The 20639-nt window shown below is 45.1% G+C and overlaps 1 protein-coding gene across 1 annotated transcript in view; it reads left to right on the top strand.

Moving 5' to 3' along the window:
* Window positions 1-17945, top strand: part of ZNF592 (zinc finger protein 592) — a 32340-nt gene extending 14395 nt beyond the window's left edge. Inside the window, exons 3-9 of the mRNA XM_070953383.1 lie at window positions 4196-4374; window positions 5853-6029; window positions 7734-7893; window positions 9912-10181; window positions 11348-11460; window positions 14470-14587; window positions 15606-17945. Of these exons, the coding sequence (XP_070809484.1) occupies window positions 4196-4374; window positions 5853-6029; window positions 7734-7893; window positions 9912-10181; window positions 11348-11460; window positions 14470-14587; window positions 15606-16145 (1557 nt within the window). The 3' untranslated portion in view covers window positions 16146-17945. The remainder of the gene's footprint in view (window positions 1-4195; window positions 4375-5852; window positions 6030-7733; window positions 7894-9911; window positions 10182-11347; window positions 11461-14469; window positions 14588-15605) is intronic.
* Window positions 17946-20639: the final 2694 nt, after the last annotated feature.

Here is a 20639-nt window from a genome sequence, read left to right as displayed (position 1 = left end):
GCGAGGGGAACCTTTACCTTTACCTTTAAGGCAAAATGAGCATTACAGCCAAGTTGGCATTGGGGAACAATCCAAATTCTGCATAGAATAAGTAGGGGAGATTACAAGGCTGAAGATTTCCGTTGCAGCTATATAGGTAGTCCTCGGCTTACAACCATTCGTTTAGTGACTGTTCAAAGTTACGATGGCACTGAAAAAAAATGACATATGGTCGTTCCTTATAGTTATGGCCTTTCCAGCATTCCCCCACAGTCACGTGACCAAAATTCAGACGCTTGGCATCTTGGTTCACACTTATGACGGTCGCGGTGCCTTGGGGTCACGTGATCCCCCTTTTGCCACCTTCAGACAAGCAGAGTCAATGGGGAAGCCAGATCCACTTAACAACCGGGTTCCTAACTTGTCGGCTGCAGCGATTTCGCCTAACAACCGTGGGAAGAAAAGTCGTAAAATGAAGGCAAAACTTACTTAACAAACATCTCACTCAGCAACAGAAATTGGAGGCTCCGTTACTGTCGTAAGCCGGGGACTACCTGTAAGACACCGAGAAGGGAGCGCTCCTAATGGAGTGAAGCTGCTTAAAACGTTTCCAGCCTATTCAGTTGAGACACTGGCATATTGATTTAAATCGGTACGTTTGTCCATGAATTTATTTTATTTTTTAAAAAAAAACAACATTTAAAGGGTCTTTCATAGATCTTCATTTAAATGGTTAAGAGAACAATTAGGAATAGACTGTTTGTTCCCCAGGCCTGACATTTATAGCAACTTTATGGGAAAATGCAGACGGCCGTGTTGGCATAGGACTACATGTGATATCCTGAGGAACGGCTGAACATCTGTCTTTTGTCTTCCTCCCTCCCTCCCTTGAAGCTCCTACATCTGGGAAGCTCCACATCCTTAGAAGCTGCAGCCTTGAAGGCTGTTTCACTCCCACGTTTCGTTTCGTTTTGTTTTCCCTTTTCTCTTTTCCTCTGCTTCAGTCCAGAGGGCTTTTCATATCTCATCTGGTGAAGGATTGGGAGCTGGAGCATTCATCGGCGACCCTTCCAGTTGGCGCAAAGACAGATTTTAAACGCTGTTGCTTTTACACGTAGTCCTCGACTTACAACCGTTCGTTCAGTGACCGTTTCAAAGTTACGACAGCACTGGAAAAAAAAATGACCTGGGACCATTGTTTCCACACTTATGACTGTTGCGGCATCCCCATGGTCACGTGGCTTACATCCAGATGCTTGATACCGACTGACAATTATGACGGCTGCAGCGTCCCATGTTACGTGATCCCCTCTTGCGACCTGTTGGCAAGCAAAGCCGACGGGAAAAGCAGATTCGCTGAACAAACCGCAGCGATTCACTTAACAACCGTGGTAGGGGAGCTCGTAAAACGGGGCAAAACGCACTTAACAGATCTCTCCCTCGGCAACAGAAATTCGGGGCACAATTGCGGTCGTAAGTCGAGGACTTCCTGTACTGCGATGGGCAGACAGCTGCCACTCGGTGGGACAGCGTGGGTTTGTCTGTGTATGGAGTAAGGGGACTTACGTCCTTTTGCATTTGGGCAAAAATACAGTGACCCCAGAACTTAGCTACTACCCCAGAACCATGCAGTGAAGAGGTCTTGTCAATCTGAAGGTCTCGGGCGGGAAGATAACTTGTGGTAGAAATGCTTATGAGCATTTCTCCTTCGTGCAATTTGGAAAGCCGTATTTGTTCTGAAACGTAGAAAACGATGGGGTAGGAAGGGGAGAGGGTGCTGCATGCAAATGCCCTTGATTTAATCCATGCTACACAACAGTGTAAAAAAGGATGTAAAATGTAAGAAGTTTTTACATTTTGCAGTTAAAGGACGTAAAAGGGACACGGTGGCTCAGTGGCTAAGACACTGAGCTTGTCTATCGAAAGGTTGGCAGTTTAGCGGTTCGAATCCCTAGTGTCGTGTAACGGGGTGAGCTCCCGTGACTTGTCCCAGCTTCTGCCAATCTAGCAGTTCAAAAGCAGGCAAAAAATGCAAGTAGAAAAATAGGGACCACCTTTGCTGGGAAGTTAACAGTGTTCTGTGCGCCTTTGGCGTTGAGTCATGCCGGCCACATGGCCACGGAGACGTCTTCGGACAGCGCTGGCTCTTCGGCTTTGAAACGGAGATGAGCACCGCCCCCTAGAGTCGGGAACGACTAGCACAGATGTGCGAGGGGAACCTTTACCTTTACACAACAGTGTATGTGTTGACTTTCTAATAGCAGCCGTCCGGGAGCTTGCAATAAAATCTACAATGAAAAAATAAATACAAAGGGACAAAATAACGCCATAAATTTGAACAATCTGCTCGAAGCATCGCAAAGGAAAAACAGCAGAGATAGAACAAAACAAGACACACATTTCGAACTGGCTTTAAGGAATGTTTCTTGTGCGTTGGGCTGCATTTTTTGTTAGGTTTTAGCCAAGCCAGCTTTAGCCTGTTGCTATTTTGTCTAGGGAAATGTTCTACGCAACCTTTATTTGGGGAGGGTTTGGTTTATCAGCCGGCTTTGGTGGGCAAAGGAACTGAAACACGTCAATAATGCATCATAAGATTATTGCAGCAAAGTACAAGAAAGAATTAAGTGTTCTGGGATATTTTTTTTTTAAAAAAACCCACCAGTGATACGGTAGCAAAAACAAAATAGAAAGCTAGATATGTTTTGGAGAGTATTGCAGAACTTGGGATTGGGGGGGGGTGTTAGGTTGACTTTTCATTTCCCCCACCCAAAAGAAATGTTATTAATGTTCCGCAGGTTAAATAGATGTTATATAACTACACCCTTACTCCGCAGATTGTTTAGGCAGCCAGTCAATCGAAATACCAATTTACAACAATGTCAATGAAAGGGTAATTTTAGCAGATAATTCTCCGGCTGATTATTCTGCCCTTAAACTCCGGGCTGGCAGGATCACACTGTATTTGGGTTATCATTGTCATACATTCCCCTTCCCCTGTCAAGGTTAACATTAAATACCTGATTAAACAGATAGGGTTTTGTTTTTTTTTTCTCATCCCATACATACAGAGTGGTAGGGAAGAAGTGTGTTTGCTCTCGAGAGGCATAAATAGATATATAGGCAGCTTTGACATTTGTATTCAGAGAAGGGAAAACTTCCCCTAATAAATTGGGAGTTCTCATCTACCTCTCTGAGCTGGGCACACTTTCATGCAGTTTGGGAACACAAAAAAAATGGCAGTCAGAAGTTTTATTTCCAAGTCTTATCTTGCAGCAGACTATTTAACAGGCAGGGTAGGATTTTTTGGTCAAACAAGGAAGTGGTTTTTCAAGCATCTCCCGGCAGGGTGAATAAAAATGGATGATTTTTTTTTTGTTTTTAAAAATGGGATTTTTAAAAAAATTAAATGGGTTTTTAAAAATTTAAATCAGATTTTTTTTCATTTAAATCAGATTTTTTTTTTATTTAAATCAAATTTATTTTAAATAAATGCTTTTGGAATAAAAATCTATCTCGGCTAGTTTTCTATTTAAGATACATTAATAATTTAGTTTATTCAGCATGAATTGGAGCTTAGTTACGTAGCATGAAGCTGTATATTCTGCAGTGTTTACATTTTTTGGCAAACTCATTCAATGAATCCAAGCTCTGCAAGCTGAGATAACCTGCACTGCATCGATCCATTCACACACAGCAGAGATGACAGTTGCTCTTTGAAAATTACGATTTGAATCGAGTTGATTTAAATCGTGATTTAAATCGATGTGATTTAAATCAAATCCACCCTGTCTCCCGCCTTCATGTAGGAGTCGGAAGGTAACAACTCCGCCAGCCAGCAAGGGCCTGCTGGTGGATAGCTACCATTCTGATGATCTCTTGGTGATCTCTGAGCTTGCAGACCTTTCATTATCCACAGTCTAGCCCTGATGATATTACCTAGTCCCGGTAATGAAATGTTTGCAAGAAAACAACCAAGCTCAAAAGAGCACCAAGGATCTCTCATTTCAACCCTGAACTAGAAATGCTCTCATCTCTTGGAGCTAGCATCCCATAGGGATAGCCGAATAAGACCTGGAGTCTCCCTCTAGGACAGTTCCCCCAAATCTTGGCAACTTTAAGCTAGGTGGACTTCCACTCCCAGAATTCCCTCCCCCCCCCCCCAGCCGGCGGTGCAAATCAGTCAATCAAGGTTGCCTCTCTGTTTCCTCTCTCCTAGACATGCCAAGTGTGTCAGATGCTGCTGCCGAACAAATGCAGTTATTGTGCTCATCAAAGAATCCACACCCATAAATCTCCCTATTGCTGCCCTGAGTGCGGGGCCATTTGCCGGTCAGCCTACTTCCAAACCCACGTCAAAGAGAACTGCCTGCATTACTCCCGCAAAGTCGGTTACAGGTCAGTGCTAAGTCCGAGGAGGAGGAACCCGGGGGTGGGGGCTGGGGGGGTGGGGAAGCAAGATGCTGTTTTATGCATTTAAAAAGAGGAAAAAACCAGGGAGAAGGACCTCAGTTCTTCCTCTCTCCCCCCCCCCCGGAGCTTTTAAGGACCCTTTGCAGAGACACATTCTAGAGCCGTGATGGCAAACCTATGGCACGGGGGCCAGAGGTGGCACACAGAGTCCTCTCTGTGGGCACGCGCACCATCGCCAGCTGCTCTTCTGCTCTTCGTGGGCACTGGAGCGCCAGAAAACGGCCAAAGAAACAGGCTGTTTCTGGGCCTTTTTTCAGGCCAAAAACAGCCCAAAAAACAGCCTGGAAATGGCCCCAAAAATGGACAAAAAACAGGCACGCGCACCGGCGAGCTGATGTTCAGGTTTCCCATGCTCTGGCACACGCACATGCCCGCGCATTCCAGTTTGGGCACAGGTTTGCCATCACTTATAGAGCAGGAGTGGGCAAATATGGCCCTTTTATGACCTGTGGACTTCGACTCCCAGAATTCCTGAACCAGCTTGGCTGTCTCAGGAATTCTGGGAATTGAAGTCCACAGGTTGTAAAAGGGCCACAGTTGCCCACCCCTGCTCTAGAGCCAAGATGCAAGAAAGTTGGCTTTTAAAAAAAAAAATTCTCCAAATGACTGAGCTTTTTGGGGCAGATTGCAGGAGCCTCGCTTAAGGATCCATTCCTATATTTTTTCAGTAGTGATACTGACTTATCTTCAATTTATCTATTTTTTTAGCTGACCACAACTAGAAGAAACTTCAGGGTAGTTCCGTCACAGGTGATTTTTGCCAGCCTTAACACCTGTGAAAAGGGGCTTTTGCTTACATTTTTCATCAGCTGACTTTCTCAGAAACCCCCGATGTTGCAGCAAGCGAACCATGTCTCACAGTTACTCCTTTGTGGCAAATGAAAGTTCTTTTCTCCTGGTGCAGGAATGGCCAGCAGAGAAGAAGGAGCAAGGCTTAATTAACTCAGATTAATCTTTTCAGTCTGGCTGCTTTTCCGGCTTCAGAGAATTGATACGGTGGGGTGGATCTCATTGTTTCCTTCCCTCTTACTCCAACTGGCCATATCTCACCCTCTGATGATGATGATGATGATGATTATTATTATTATTATTATTATTATTATTATTATTATTAATTTAATTTGTATACCGCCCTTCTCCCAGAGGGGACTCAGGGCGGTGAACAGCAAAAATTAAAAAACATACAAATACAAAAATTAAGATAATTAAAATGATGTCTAGCCATCATCTGCAGCAAGCTATCTTGGTTGCTATCCTCCAACTGGTGAACATTCACGGATTCTTCACGGATGATCCAGTAAAGTAAATGTGGGCCTGTTCCCCATCTCCTGACTTATCTCTAGAAATGATACTGGCAGATGTTGTGCCTTTCCACCTGAGTGTCCTCCTCTCCTCCTCTCCAGGTGCAGCCACTGCGGTGTGGTTTTCATGTCCCAGGCTATGCTGAAAGTCCACATTCACGAGAAGCACTGCGAAGTCTTCCACAAGTGTTCGTTTTGCCCCATGGCCTTCAAGTCTGCAGACAGCACCACCGCACACATTAACAGCCAGCACCCTGCAGAGCCTCACAAGACATCTCAGTAAGTGGTCTGCCCCGGATCCGTGGGCTTGTTTTTTTTTTCCCATCATTCTACAGTTCTGGAGTTCCTTTGCCTCCTTCATCTGAGCCATGGTGGCGCAATGGTTAGAATGCGGTATTACAGATTAACTCTGCCCGCTGCCAGGAGTTCGATTCTGACTGGCTCAAGGTTGATTCAGCCTGCCTGCCTTCTTTCCTTCCTTCCTTCCTTCCTTCCTTCCTTCCTTCCTTCCTTCCTTCCTTCCTTCCTTCCTTCCCAGTGATTAGAATGCAGTATTACGGACTAACTCTGCCCACTGCCAGGAGTTCAATTCAGACTGGCTCAAGGTTGACTATGCCTTCCTTCTTTCCTTCCTCCCTCCCTCCAAGTGGTTAGAATGCAATATTACAGACTAATTCTGCCCACTGCCAGGAGTTCGATTCAGACTGGCTCAAGGTTGACTCAGCCTGCCTTCCTTCCTTCCCTCCTTCCTTCCTTCCTTCCTTCCTTCCTTCCTTCCTTCCTTCCTTCCTCCCTCCCTCCCTCCCTCCCTCCCTCCCTCCCTCCCCAGTGGTTAGAATGCAGTATTACAGACTAATTTGCCCACCACCAGGAGTTCAATTCTGACCGGCTCAAGGTTGACTCAGCCTTCCTTCCTTCCGAGGTTGGTCAAATGGGGACCCAGATTGTTGTGGGCAGTATGTAAACATCTGGGTATCTCAAATGTTTTGTGATTGGATCCAAAGTGCATATGCCTATTGGCACTCAATTTAACATAAATTATGATTATTATGGTTTGTCTCACTGTCCGCCAAATGTTTATACTAGGTTTGGCACCTATTGAGTCCAAGGACCTGGGACAGACAGATGTTGTTTGATGGTGTTAAAGGTATCCTTTCAGGGTGTAAGGCGTTCTGAGTAAAGCTGCCTTTTGCAATTGACCAACTGTGAATTTGTCAATGCCAATCGTGACCAGAGGTTTTAGAATTGCACCAAGTGCGCCTATGAGTATTGGTGCTGTCTTTCCTTTCTTTTGCTACACAACCACATCTGCCTATCCCAGGAAGGACTCAGCAGATCAGGGTGGATAAAAATCAATGATTTTTTAAAAAAAATCAAAAAAAATGAGATTTTTTTTATTTAAATCGGATTTTTTTTATTTAAATCGGATTTTTTTTAATTTAAATTGGATTTTTTTGATTTTTATCGAATTTATTTTAATAAAAAACTTTTGGGGTAAAAATCTATCGTAAGATAGTTTTCTATTTAAGATACATAAATAATTTAGTTTATTCAGCATGAAATGGAGCTTAGTTATGTAGCATGAGGCTGTATATTCTGCAACACTGGGACTATCGGAGAGTCAACAGCGAGTCAAAGGAGTAGCAGAGATGACAGTTGCTCTTTAAAAATTATGATTTAAATCGAGTTGATTTAAATCAAGCCTTTTTACTAGTGATTTAAATCATGATTTAAATTGTGATTTAAATCAACTCGATTTAAATCAAATCCACCCTGCAGCAGATAGATGAAAGTGGCAAATCCAGTCTAAACATTTTTTAAAAAAAATTTACGATGGTGATGATGATGATGATGATGATGATGATGATGATTTAAATGTATCGGTTGCCCAACTCCAGCGGACTCTCAAGTATTGGTCTGTTTGCTTTCCCTGATTCGTTCGTTCACGAAGGTTTCTCGTTTTTCCACATCCGACTGTCCCAGGGTGATCTACAAATGTTCCTGCGAGACAGTCTTCAACAAGAAGAGACTTCTGCAAGAGCACTTCCAGCAAAACGCCAACCGGCTGATGGTGGGCGTATTTAAGTGCCCCCAGTGCCCACTGGTGTATATGCAGAAGCTGCAGTTAATGCAGCATGTCAAGGTACGGTAGTTCAGGCTCATCCCTTGGAAACTCTTGGGCTGCCTTTTAACTTCCCCACATCTGACTGACATTTCCTCCTCGGCAGCCTCTCCTCCCATTTGCCTCTCTTAAGGTTTAGGTTGCTTAACTGTAATTTAAATCTCAACCACAATTAAAGTTGCAGAGCACAGTGGCTGAGTTGGCACAGCCTGCTAGTCTAGACCAGATGCATTACAACTTAGTACAACCAGGACTGTGTCCTAAAATCACCTTACTTACCTACCTACCTACCTACCTACCTACCTACCTATTTACTTACTTACTTACTTACTTACTTACTTACTTACTTACTTACTTATTTAATTATTTATTAAGAACCTTGGTGGTGCAGTGTGGTTAGAATGCAGTACTGCAGGCTACTTCTGCTGACTGCTGGCTGCCTGCAGTTTGGCAGTTCAAATCTCACCAGGCTCAAGGTTGACTCAGCCTTCCCTCTTTCCAAGGTGGCTAAAATGAGGAGCCAGATTGTTGGGGGCAATAGGCTAACTCTGTAAAGAGTTAGAGAGGGCTGTAAAAGCACTGTGAAGCAGTATATAAGTGCTATTCCTTCCTTCCTTCCTTCCTTCCTTCCTTCCTTCCTTCCTTCCCTCCCTCCCTCCCTCCCTCCCTTCCTTCCTTCCTTCCTTCCTTCCTTCCTTCCTTCCCAGTGGTTATAATGCAGTATTGCAAGCTAACTGCCCACAGTCAGGAGTTCAAGCCTCACCGGGCCCAAGGTTGACTCAGCCTTCCATCCTTCCAAAGTGGGTAAAATGAGGGCCCAGATTGTTGGGGGGCAAGAGGCTGACTCTGTAAACCGCTTAGAGAGGGCTTTAAAGCCCAGTGAAGCGGTATATAAGTCTAAGTGCTATTGCTATTTATTTATTTAGCATCTCTGTTTCAGCAGCCTGCAATTTATAAACCTCACCTGATATAACGTCGTTGCCCTCAAAACACCCTTCAATTCTCTGCATTTGTGATGGATCTTGAACAGGGAGTTACCAATTAGAGCTGGGTGTTACGATCATATGATGCCTATATTGTGCCAACTGTCCTGATTCCCAGGCTGGTTCTGGACCCAGTTCAAAGTTCTGGATGACCTTTTAAATCAGAGGTCTCCAAACTTTAAGACTTGTGCGCTTCAACTTCCAGCCAGCAGAGTTGAAGGCCACCGGTCTTAAAAGTTGTCAAGTTTGGAAGATTCCAGATTTAAAAGATCATCCAGAACTTTGAACCTGGGTTCAGAAATGGCCCGAAAATCAGGATACTTGGCACAATATATGCGTAATACGGTCATAACACCCAGCTCTAGTGTTCTGACCCAGCTCCCCAAACACGACAAACCCTCTAGTTAAATCAATGATTCCTTTATTAGGAGCACCAGCAGCCCCGGCAAAAGGTTTCTCTCTCAACGCAGGCTAACAAGTCTGTCCGGCCGGGAGATGAACAGTTGTCTGCCACATCCATTCATCTCCGCCCCCTGCCTTTTATCCCCAGAGCTAGGGTGAGATTTCGCTAGCAGCGGTGGCTCTTCCGTCCCAAGGACCAGCCCATAGATTTCCACTGCTCTCCTCTCCTCTGCCTTCTGTGCATCCGTGCATCAGGCACTGGACCCAGCTGTTCCTCCTCTTCCTCATCAGCCACCTCCAGACCTGGGGTCTGTTGACTCTCCATCTGAGGGTTGACGGATGGCCCAGGCTCTGCCTCTGTCTCTCTCTCTCTCTCTCTCTGACAGCTCCATTCCCTCTTCCCCCTTGGAGCTCTCAGGTTGCCTTATCGCTGGCCCTGACTCCCACACCATCTCCTTCTCCTCTGATTCTGGAGGGGCCGGTGGCTGACAGGCCACAACATCTAGTTGGTAACCTGGTCTAGATGATAGATCTAGAAATAGAGAGGCTACTGACATCCTCAGCAATTCGTTGCTGGCTGGGTCGTTCCACGCTCCGGCCTTTCCATGTGGATCTGCTTGCTAGCTGAGCTCGATTCCTTGACTTTTGTACTAGAGCATGCACGGAGTCCCGGAAAATCCCGAGAATTTCACCAGCGCTCGGCAGAAGGTTGAGACGACCACTACGAGCAGTCCCGTCCTTCCCACGTCCAAGGAACTGTCCATCGTCAACGGTACTTCTCAGCCGACCTCTTTGCCCACGAAAGGCGTAAGCCCGGAATCCAAGCCAAAGTCCAAAACGGGCAGTTGGACTTGCCGCGTGTGCTCGCAGTGGATCCCCGATCGTGAAACTTACGTGTCCCACATGAGGAAAAGCCACGGAAAGGTAAACCGGCCTGCCTGAAGCGTAGGAGCATCTGGACTTTCTCCCTGTCGTTTTAATACGGTTGCGTCTTCCTCACTTCGTAGCGATGCCATGGAAACGGGAATGAGGAGAAGATGCCTGCTTGTATTCTTCCTCTTTCTTCTGGTTATTTTATGTTGTTATTTTATGTTATATTTATGTTATTTTAACAGAATACAGCATTAAATGTTGTTTTTATTTCTTTCTTCCTCTTTCTCCTAGTTGTTTTATTTATTTCATGTGGCATGACAGAAAACAGCATTAAGTGTCGTTTTTATTTTCGGTACTCATGCTGAATGCCTTTGGAGATTCTCAAGTCCCCAAGTTCCTTGTTTTTTTTTGAAAAAGGTTTCGCTTCTCATCCAAGAAGCTTCTTCAGCTCTGACTGGATGGTGGGGAATGGAAGGATTTCCTCAGGGTGACACAGACAAACCTCCAAGTGGCCTCAACGACTCTCTAAAAGGATGCAAATGACCAGCTGTCTGCAAGGAATATAAATCCTTCCATTGTCCACCATCCAGTCAGAGCTGAAGAAGCTTCTGGGATGAGAAGCGAAATGTCTTCAAGGAAAAACATGAAAATATAAATCCTTCCATTCCCCACCATCCAGTCAGAACTGAAGAAGCTTCTTTCCCTCTGCATAAACAGAGGGATAGAATCACGATCACGTGAAGTATTAATACCACTTTATAATGCCTTGGTAAGAAGATTAGGGGACTGGAGGCTAAAACATAGAGAATGGTTGATAGAATTGGGTCTGTCTAGTTTAATGAAAAGAAGGACTAGGGGTGACAGGATAGTAGTCTTCTAATATTTGAGGGGCTCCAACAAAGACGAGGGGGATCAACCTATTTTCCAAAGCACCAAAAGGCAGGACAAGAAGCAATGAGTGGAAACTAATCAAAGAGAGAATCAACTTAGAACTAAGGAGAAATTTCCTGACAGAACCATTAATCAGTAGAACGACTTTTCTCCAGAAGTTGTAAATGCTCCAACACTGGAAGTTTTTAAGAAGAGGTTGGATAACCATTTGTCTGAAGTGGTGTAGAGTTTCCTGCCTGGGCAGGGGGTTGGACTAGAAGACCTCCAAGGCCCCTTCCATCTCTTGTCTTTCTATTTCTAAACTGACTCTTCCGATCCCCTTGCAGAACATGAAGAGGTTTCCCTGCCGGCAGTGCGAGAGGTCATTCGGTGCCTCCAACAGTCTGCACAGACACGTTCGCAATAATCACGACACAGCAAAGAAACTGTACCCTTGCTGGTGAGTCCGAGACGGAAGAAACGGTCCTTGCACGCGTCACGGGGTCTTACCCGGTCCTGCCTGTTCGACTGAGGGATCACGTGCTATTTACCGTGGATCGTTTTCGTTTCCAGGAGATCCCGCGATGATAGTCACCGTGTGTTCCTAATAATGGAAGCATTCTAGCTGCCTCTGGAGGAGCTACGATGCGTTCCGTGTGCGCTCGCCCTATTTCAATGAGAGCTGCAGCTCTTTCCGCTTAACTTAATGAGCCCTGGTGGCGCAGTGGTTAGAATGCAGTTGTCAGGTTCCAAGTAATGCATCCATAGCAAACAAAACTCTGAGGCAGGTAGATTCCTCAAATAATAGTTTTATTGGATATATCATATTGGCACAGTTCTGATGAAAACCGAGTCTGAAGGTTCCCGCAGTTTTCACCTAATTAAAAGTAAAAGTTTTTCCCCTTCCCCAAACAGATAGTTACATGGTCCAATCAAGTTGTCATCCGGTTGCCTGGTAACATCACTCCTCCTGTCTCTGGCCACTTGTGAGAATGTCCTTGGTTCCCAAGAGAAAGTATTTTGTTTTGGCTATAAACCAGCTCTCTCTATTCCCCCCTCCTTATCCCTCAGCTCCAGTGTGGCAACACTAAAGCTTCAAAATGGCTTCGGTCAGGTCAGCTTCAGGGTTGATGGCAGTATTGCAGGCTAACTCTGCTCACTGCCAGCAGTTCGATCCTGACCAGCTCAAGGTTGGCTCCGCCTTCCATCCTGCCAAGGTCGGTAAAATTGAGACCTAGATTGTTGGGGGCAATGTGCTAACTTTGTAAACCACTTAGGGCTGTGAAGCTCTGTGAAGCAGTATATAAGTCTTAAGTGCTATTGCTATTAATTTCAGAACCAATTGCAAGTGAAACATTTGCAGTTTTAGAATTAAGCACTCACTGTTTCAAAAAAATAAAAAATAAGAACACAAGGAATCTTTCCATTCAAATTAATCTCCAGGAAAGCAAATTTCCAGGAAGCAGGTGGCACTTCGATTAATGGTTTGTTTTTAATATTTAATTAAAACTATATATTTTTAGTACATCTTAATTACTCAACAGAAAACAGGGTGTTTTCTGGCAATTATTCCTATATACCACAAGTCGTTCCCTTTGCAGCAAAAAAGCTGCTTTCCATCACTGATCCCTTTTGTGGTTTTAGCATTCCCTTAATTTACCCTTTCAAATGAGAAATAAAGACTATCAGAAGCCAGTCTTAGAAAAACCTACGTTGGCTACAAAGGATTCCAGTTTAAGAAAGGCTGTTTCACATCAAACGCTCACTGCCCACAACTGTTTCTTTGTACTTCTGTACATTTCCTTTTCTAACTGCTAGAGGGATTTTCATTCATGTTAGTCAGTCTGGCTAATGGGGATTCTTTGTGGAGTTTAAATCCCATACCAAGACATCATTTAAACCTCCTTCACTGACAACTGACTAACCTAGAAAAACCGTGCCAAGTTATTTTCTGTGGAAGCTGTTTCAGGTTAGAGTTCGTCCCTGCTATTCTTCCTGTGGAAAAGCATTTTAAGGAGAAGAAAAAAGTTGTTATTTTAATTGAACTACAGATGGGGAATTCTAAGCGTTGCTTTAACTGGTGCATGCGAACCAAGCATGTCTCGGTTCATATCTAATCTTGAGGTTTTAAAGGCCTCCTCTCGGGGGAGCCTCCTACATTCCTGCCACATGTTGTTAAGAAATGTAAAATTGTGGTTCCCACCAAGACCCCAGACGAAACATTAACCTTCCCATGGCAAACTTTGATTTCCCTCTGGAAAAGAAGCCGTTCTTATCAGCTCTGAAGCTGTGATCCAAGGTCACTTTTGATATCCCTGGAATTCAAGGCTAGCTTCCCAGCTACTAGTGGTAGAATCTTTGCTTCTGTACGTAGGTCTTTGAAAAAACAGATCTTGTTCCTGGGAGCTTTTGCTGTGAAATCACAACATTTGTGCTCAAAGACTTTCTCGCAAACAAAACTTAGCCCGCCAGTTCATCTGTCGAGAAAGTTGCACGAATGTCTTTCGAGGACGTATTCAGAAGATTCAGAATAGATGGCAAAGTCACGGTCCACATATTGGCTTAGTCTTAAGATTTGTTTATTTGCAGTAAGCTTGTGTTGTGTAAAATGCACGTTCCCTATCTAGGATTGAGGCAAGGATGTCACACCCTAAAAAAAAAAAAACCGATAACCCTGTCATCTTGCATTTCACACTGCTTTTCCAAAATTAAGAATTCTGGGAATTGAAGTCCACAAGTCTTAAAAGTTCCCAAGTTTGGAGACCCCTGTATTAAACAAACAAGTGAATTCCTCTCATTCACCTTCGGCAAAGTCTTTCAATGGAGAATTTACAGTCACAGACCTTATCTGGCTTGGAGAGCTGCCAGGCCGATATCTTCAGAACTTGGCCAGGAGTCTCGGAGAGTCACAAACCAATTAGGCGAACTTAATTGTATCCTGCAAACTCCACTCCCCTTTCGCTCCTCTTTTATTCCCTCTGGGAGGGGCCATTCAACGTCCACCTGTGGCCTTACTCCCAAGTCGATCCTTGTTCTTTAGCTGTTCCCTTCGTCCGGCAACTCTGTGCATGCGCACACTGGGAACAGGATCCAGCTGTTCGTCTGCCTCACTGATGTCCGACTCCGAAGGCAGCTGATAACTGGCATCCGGCCCTGGCCCCCTCTCTGCCTCCGACGCAGAGCCCTCATCAGAGCCTTCCCCAGACTCCAGGACTGGCCCATCTTCCTCCCCAACCTCCTCACTGTCCGAATCTGCTCCCAGCTCTGCTGGCCGTTGTGGGCCACAACACTCCTATCTGGATCAGCATAACGGATTTAACGGTCCCCAGGTTCCTTCTAACTCTGGGCTTCTGTGAAAATTGGGGCGGGCGGGCTGCAGAGTGAAAATAAGAGATGGGGTAGCAGGGAGAGAGATGGAGCAATCCAGTTGTATTGATGGCACGTTTTGTTGTTGTTGTGTATTTTGCAGGTATTGCACAGACGAAATCCAGACATTTCCTCAGCCATCGATGCTGGAGAGTCACATGAGCCTCATGCATGGCATCAAAAATCCAGATCTTTCCCAGATATCCAAAGACTTGACAAAAGTAATCTGCAGTGCTTTAGTTAAAATATGGAGCGGAGTAGATCACATTCTGTCTTTTGAGTTGCCCTCTCATTTGGAAGCTGCCTTCCAAGAGACGCCCTCTGGTTCTGTTTCCAAGAGGACCACAGGCCTTTAAATAAAATGTAGACTACTTTCCCTTGTGGGTGCTGAAGACAGTGCCAGCCCTATCAAAAGATATTTCTTGTACTGTAATGAAAATTTATCCGTTCCTGCAATCATTTGGGTGTAATTTAACTCTAGCCTTTAAAAAAAATCCCTTACTACATTCCAAGATATTTGGTTCCAGGCAGACCCAAAGTACTTAAAGACTATATTACATCTCACTGTCTGAAACCCCTTGTAGTTTAACATCACCAGCATAAAAAATGCAGCTTTATTTCAAGAGACCCGTGTTAGATCTTTCTTTTAATTAAATGAAAGTCCTAGAAAAACCTCCGAGATTAACAAGTGGTAACCAGTGATATGAAGAAATACAACCTGGGAAAAAAATTAATCCTTAAGGCATTGTATTTGCATTTGATTCTGGTTATCTTCCTAGCAAAGCGCTGTGGGCAATTATTCAGTTAATTATATCTAAATTCCTTCCCACCCCAAATGGGAAGGTATGGGACAGGGTTGACCCCGGGGGGCCGGCGGGGTGGCGTGGCCCCCTTCACTTGTGTCCGGGGCCCCTGTGGTGGCCCAAGCGCTCTGGGGCTCTGTTTTCGCTAGCAGAAGGCTGTCCCAGCCAAAAACGGAGCTTGGGAGCCCGTTTTCGCTGGCAGAGGCATGGCGGGCTAATCCTTCACTGTTTCCAGGCGGCCCCACGGGCCAGATCTAAGCACCCATATGGGCCGGATCCAGGCCCCAGGCCTTGAGTTTGACACCCCTGAGCAAGCCATAGACAACTTGGTGCAAGGAGGAGGAGGAAGAGATAAGGTTCTTATTGCTCTTAGCGGGCATCGTTTGGCTGGTGGGCTGATGGGTACGATAAGCATCCGTACGGCTTTGTTTTTCAGACAAAATCTCCAAAGAGAGTAACCACCGATGGTCCGAGTCCGATGGAAGCAGCCGCATCCGGATCAGACGATCCACCAGCAAAGAAACTGAAGGCAACCCGCTGGAAATGTGCAAAGTGTGGCTTTGCGACAGCCACGGAGACTGAATTTCTGGAACACATACCTCGGCACAAGTCAGACAGTTCCACTTACCAGTGCCTGCTCTGCGGCTTGTGTTACACGTCGCACCTGTCTCTGAACAGGCACCTCTTTATAGTTCATAAAGTCAAAGATCCGGAGGAGGAAGAAGAAGAAGAAGAGGAGGAGCAGGAAGAGGAGGAGGAGGAAGAGGAGGAAGAAGAGCCAGAACAAGAGAGTGCAAAAAAGATTCCGGAAATGGAAACGAGAGAGAATGGACTGGGTGAAGCCAACAGTGAGACCAGCCACAGCAGGGCAAAAGGAGATCCTTCCAAGAACAAAGACTCGGAGCGCGACCCCGCGCCCTGCAGCAAAGAGAAAAGCAGTTCTCAGAACAAACCCACAAAGTCTCCCTCTATTTAAGAGTCCGCTCAGCTGCCCCAGAAACCTTGCTTGAAGGAGGGAGGGAGGGAGGTTGTTCATTGGATGGGCATAAGGTTCAGTTCATTTTGATTGGGGAGGGAAATTAACAACGCACCCAATTGCCACCATCTCCCTAGCACTAAAGAGAAGGGGAGGGAAGAGAGAGAGAGAAAATAGAACAGTCTTTCTCAATCTTGGATGCTTTTAAGAGGTGTGAACTTCGGCTCCCAGAATCCCCCAGCCAAGCTTTGCTCAAAGATGAAATCCACACCTCTTAAAGCGGCCAAGATTGAAAAAGACTGGCAGATAGGATAATCGTGGCAAGTTTTCCCCAGCAAAAAAAAAAATGAAGCATTCACCTGCTGCCCAAGACTTTTTGCCTATTAGCTCAGATTTTTTAATTAAGAATACAGTCCTTTCTCCCACCCTCTTCAGCCCCCTCCCCTCCCCACTCCCTTAGCCCCAGGATGCCAGGAAGCTTCTGGCCATACCATCACTCGCTGATTTCCTTTCAAAGCAAAAATCCACCCAGCCTGAAAAATTACCTTTCAGATACTCTCTGAATGAAACCTGCATCCTCCCCCCCAGAAGACACATTTCCAGCACTATTCAGTAGCAGGTTTTCTTTTTTCATTTCTGAGAAAACATTACAAACGATTGGGGGTGGGGGTTGCTTAATCTTTGCTGTAGGGGAAAATCAGTTGCATATCCGCTTGAGGATTTGCTAAAAGTTGGAGGCACAGGTATTTTTTTAAAAAAACCTGCCCAAGTAAAGATTGACATCTGTTGTAAGAAAGAATAAGAACAGGAAAAAAAAATTATGAGGCTTGCATTTCTGGATCTTTGGGCAGTCTCTTCTCTTCCATGGTTAGCACCCCTCCTTCCTCAGATCCGGGGAGCAATGTTCATTGCTCCCCTGACTGTCAATGATCAGAGCTGCTTCCAGTCCTGGTTGAAAAGTATCGAGGATGCAAAAATTGGAAGATAAAAGAAGCCGGAAGTCTCTCTTGATCAGGGGGGAGCAATTACGGGGACGTTAGGACCAGCTGGCTCAGGAATTCTGGGAGTTGAAGTCCACAGGTCCTAACGTCCCCGTAGTTGCTCACTGCTGCCCTTTAGAACGTCCTCTGCTTGTCGGTTCAGAAAACACAAGAATTTGGGGCTGATGAAGTTTATTCCATGAGGAAGGGGAGGGGAAATCGCAGTCCGATCCTTCCTCAAATACACCTGCTCTTCCAAAGCACACCTTTTCCCTCCTCACCCCTTTCCAGGTTTTTTTTTTTTAATCTCGGTTGCCCCCCTCCTCCCCACATTAATTGGAGATTGCTTTCCTCCCCTTTAACCTTGATTCATTTCCCCCCCATCTGTGGCTTCCGCCCCACTCCCGCCCCGCCCCATGTGCTTTTCCTCACGCTTCGTATAATATTTACTTTTTGTTTGTTTGTTTGTTTGTTTTAATATGGTTGTTATGTTTCAAGTCGGACACCCTGCTCATGGTTTACTATAAATAATTTAAAAAGGAAAAAAAAAATATTTTACCCTATTTATCATATGGCCATTTGAATTTGCTCACTTTCTCGTCCGGACGTGTTTTGATAAAACCCTTTGTATTTTTTGATACCGTGTACATTTTAGTCTAGGGGAATGTTTTACAAGTTAGCCTAGCTATAGTTAACAAATAGCAGGGGGCAGGGAGGACATTCCTCCCAAGCCATCACATATCTATTTAATCTGCAGTGGCATCTGTGCCTTGCTATAATGTTTACTTCAAAGTATTTCAAATAAAACCATCTAATAATGGAGTGGCTTCCAACCTCCCTTCTCTGACCTTGCAGCTCTCTCCCAAATCTACAATGACCCTTCAGACCAGTGGTAGGTTGCTACCGGTTCGGTCCGGATCTTGCAAACTGGTAGTAAAGGGAGTGGGAGGCTCCACCCACCTGCCCGGATGTCATCACGGATGTTCTGTGCATGCGCAGAAAGCATCTGAAGTGCGCGCACACTCCCGTTGCGAACCGGTAGCAAAGGTAAGTTGAAACCATCCGTGCTTCAGACCCCATGCTGGACATTCATAACAGAGCCTCAAGTACCATAGTTAACTTGATCTCAGTGCTTAGACCAGGGGTGTCAAACTCAAGGCTCGCGGGCCGGATGTGGCCCACCGGGTGCTTAGATCTGGCCAACAGGGCCGCCCTGGAAACAGCAAAGGACCGGCCTGCAGTGCCTCTATCAGCGAAAACAGCTTTGTTTTCACTTGTAGAGGGTTGCGGGAGACCACTGCAGCTGAAAATGGAGCTCGGGAGCCCGTTTTCTTTGGCAGAGCACTTAGGCCACCACAGGTGACCCTGTTGTGGTCCGCCAGCAGCCTGCGGAGCTGGCATCGGAGTCGGACAGCGCTAAGGCTGAGGAAGAATATGGGCCAGTCCTGGAGTCTGGGGAAGGCCCGGATGAGGACTCTGCGTCAGAGGCAGAGATGGGGCCAGGGCCATCTGGGAGTGATGTGCAGACTCCGGAGCCTCCAGAGGCTGACAGCAGAGAGGCAGAGGAACACGAGGAGCCTGTTCCTAGTATATGTATGAGAAGAACTGCCAGAAGGCAGGAGCAGCTAAAGTAGAGAGGACGACTCGGGAGTAGGGCCAAGAGATGATTGTCCCTTAAAAGAGCAGCAACGGCTCTTGGCCTCTTTGCCGGAAAACAACCGTTGAGAGATTTGCTTCGTGTTTGGCTGTAGTTATTTCTTCTGTTCCTGAACTGTTGCCAAGAAAAGCCTTTGGCAGTTTGCCTAACTATCCCAAGGTCAGAGATAAACTAAAGACTGGTGTTTTGAGGACTTTGCTTTCATTTAATTTGGAATACGCTGAGAATGAGTTAATTCTCAGCTGTTTTAATAAAATCTGTTTGTTTTTTGGAACTGTTTTGCATTTAATATCAACTACATGGACCTGGGTCACAATAGACCCTGACACGAGTGATGACGAACTGGCCACGCCCGCCCCCCCCGCCACACACACAGACACCCAAGGTCAACCCTGATGTGGCCCTCAATAAAATAGAGTTTGACACCCCTGGCTTAGAGGCTGTAATGCAGAATACAGGTAGTTCTCGGCTTACAACCGTTCATTTAGTGACCAAAGTTACAACAGCACTGAAAAAGGTGACTTACGACCTTTTTCCCCACACTTAACGATGTTGCGGCATTCCTCACGGTCAGTGAGCCACATTCAGATGCTTGGCAACTGATTCATGACGATTGCCGTGTCCCCGGAGTCTTTTTGCTACCTCCTTGTACAAGCAAAGTCAATGCCAGATTCACTTAACAATCGTGTTCCTAACTTAACTGGTGATTCACTTAAGAACTGTGACAAGAAAGGATATAACGTGGGGCAAAACTCAACTCTGGCGCTTAGCCACAGGAATGTTGGGCTCACTTTTGGTCGTAAGTTGAGAACTTCCTGTGTAGCCTTTCACCACTGGAAGACGGATCTTCCCTGAAGTAGGTGCTTTTTGCACACTGCATTCATATGGCAGTCAACCACAAAGACAATAGAATAGAATAGAAATTCTTTATTGGACACACAAGGAATTTGTCTTCGGTGCATATGCTCTCGGTGTACATAAAAGAAAAGACACATTCGTCAAGAATCATAAGGTACAACACTTCATGATAGTGATAGTGATAGGGTACAAATAAGCAATCTAATCATACTAGAAAACAATATAAATTGTAAGGATATAGAATTAGAATAGAATAAGAATAGAATAGAAGAATAGAATAGAATAGAATAGAATAGAATAGAATAGAATAGAATAGAATAGAATAGAATAGAATAGAATTCTTTATTGGCCAAGTGTGATTGGACTCACAAGGAATTTGTCTTTGGTGTATATGCTCTCGGTGTACATAAAAGAAAAGATACATTCATCAAGAATCATAAGGTACAACACTTAATGATAGTCATAGGGTACAAATAAGCAATCTAATCATACTAGGAAAGCTGGCTGGGGAATTCTGGGAATTGAAGTCCTCCAGGCTTAAAGTTGCCAAGGTTGGAGACCCCTGGTTCAATGGACAATTTTCGCTTTTCACTTAAAAGACACTTGAAACTGGAGTCATTAAGAATTTTGCAGGGAAATTTTATTGCATTGCAACAAGGCACGCCAGGTTCGCCTGGAAATCTGCAAAATAATAATAATAATAATAATAATAATAATAATAATAATAATAATAATAATAATAATAATAATAATAATAATAATAATAATAATAATTCCCCTTTCATCTGAAATCCGATTTTCAGATTAAAGGAGAAAAAAAAAAAAAACCCCGGGAGGACTTCGCATCAAGCTCTCCTTAGCAAAGAATGCCGCTCTTGCCCCCACCCCACCCCTGCTCACGCTCCACCCCTCGTGCAGAACCGGAAGTGACGTCCCCCCCCGCAGTCCTCAAAACACGGCTCAATTCGGGCCGGTCTAGGCGAGCCACGAGATCTATAT

The sequence above is a fragment of the Pituophis catenifer genome, unplaced genomic scaffold, assembly GCF_029215685.1.
Source record: "Pituophis catenifer annectens isolate HBS135680 unplaced genomic scaffold, rPitCat1.0.hap2 SCAF_14, whole genome shotgun sequence".
Taxonomy (NCBI): Eukaryota; Metazoa; Chordata; class Lepidosauria; order Squamata; family Colubridae; genus Pituophis; species Pituophis catenifer.
Note: the sequence above shows the minus strand (reverse complement) of the source record. Positions and strands in the feature narration are given on the sequence as shown.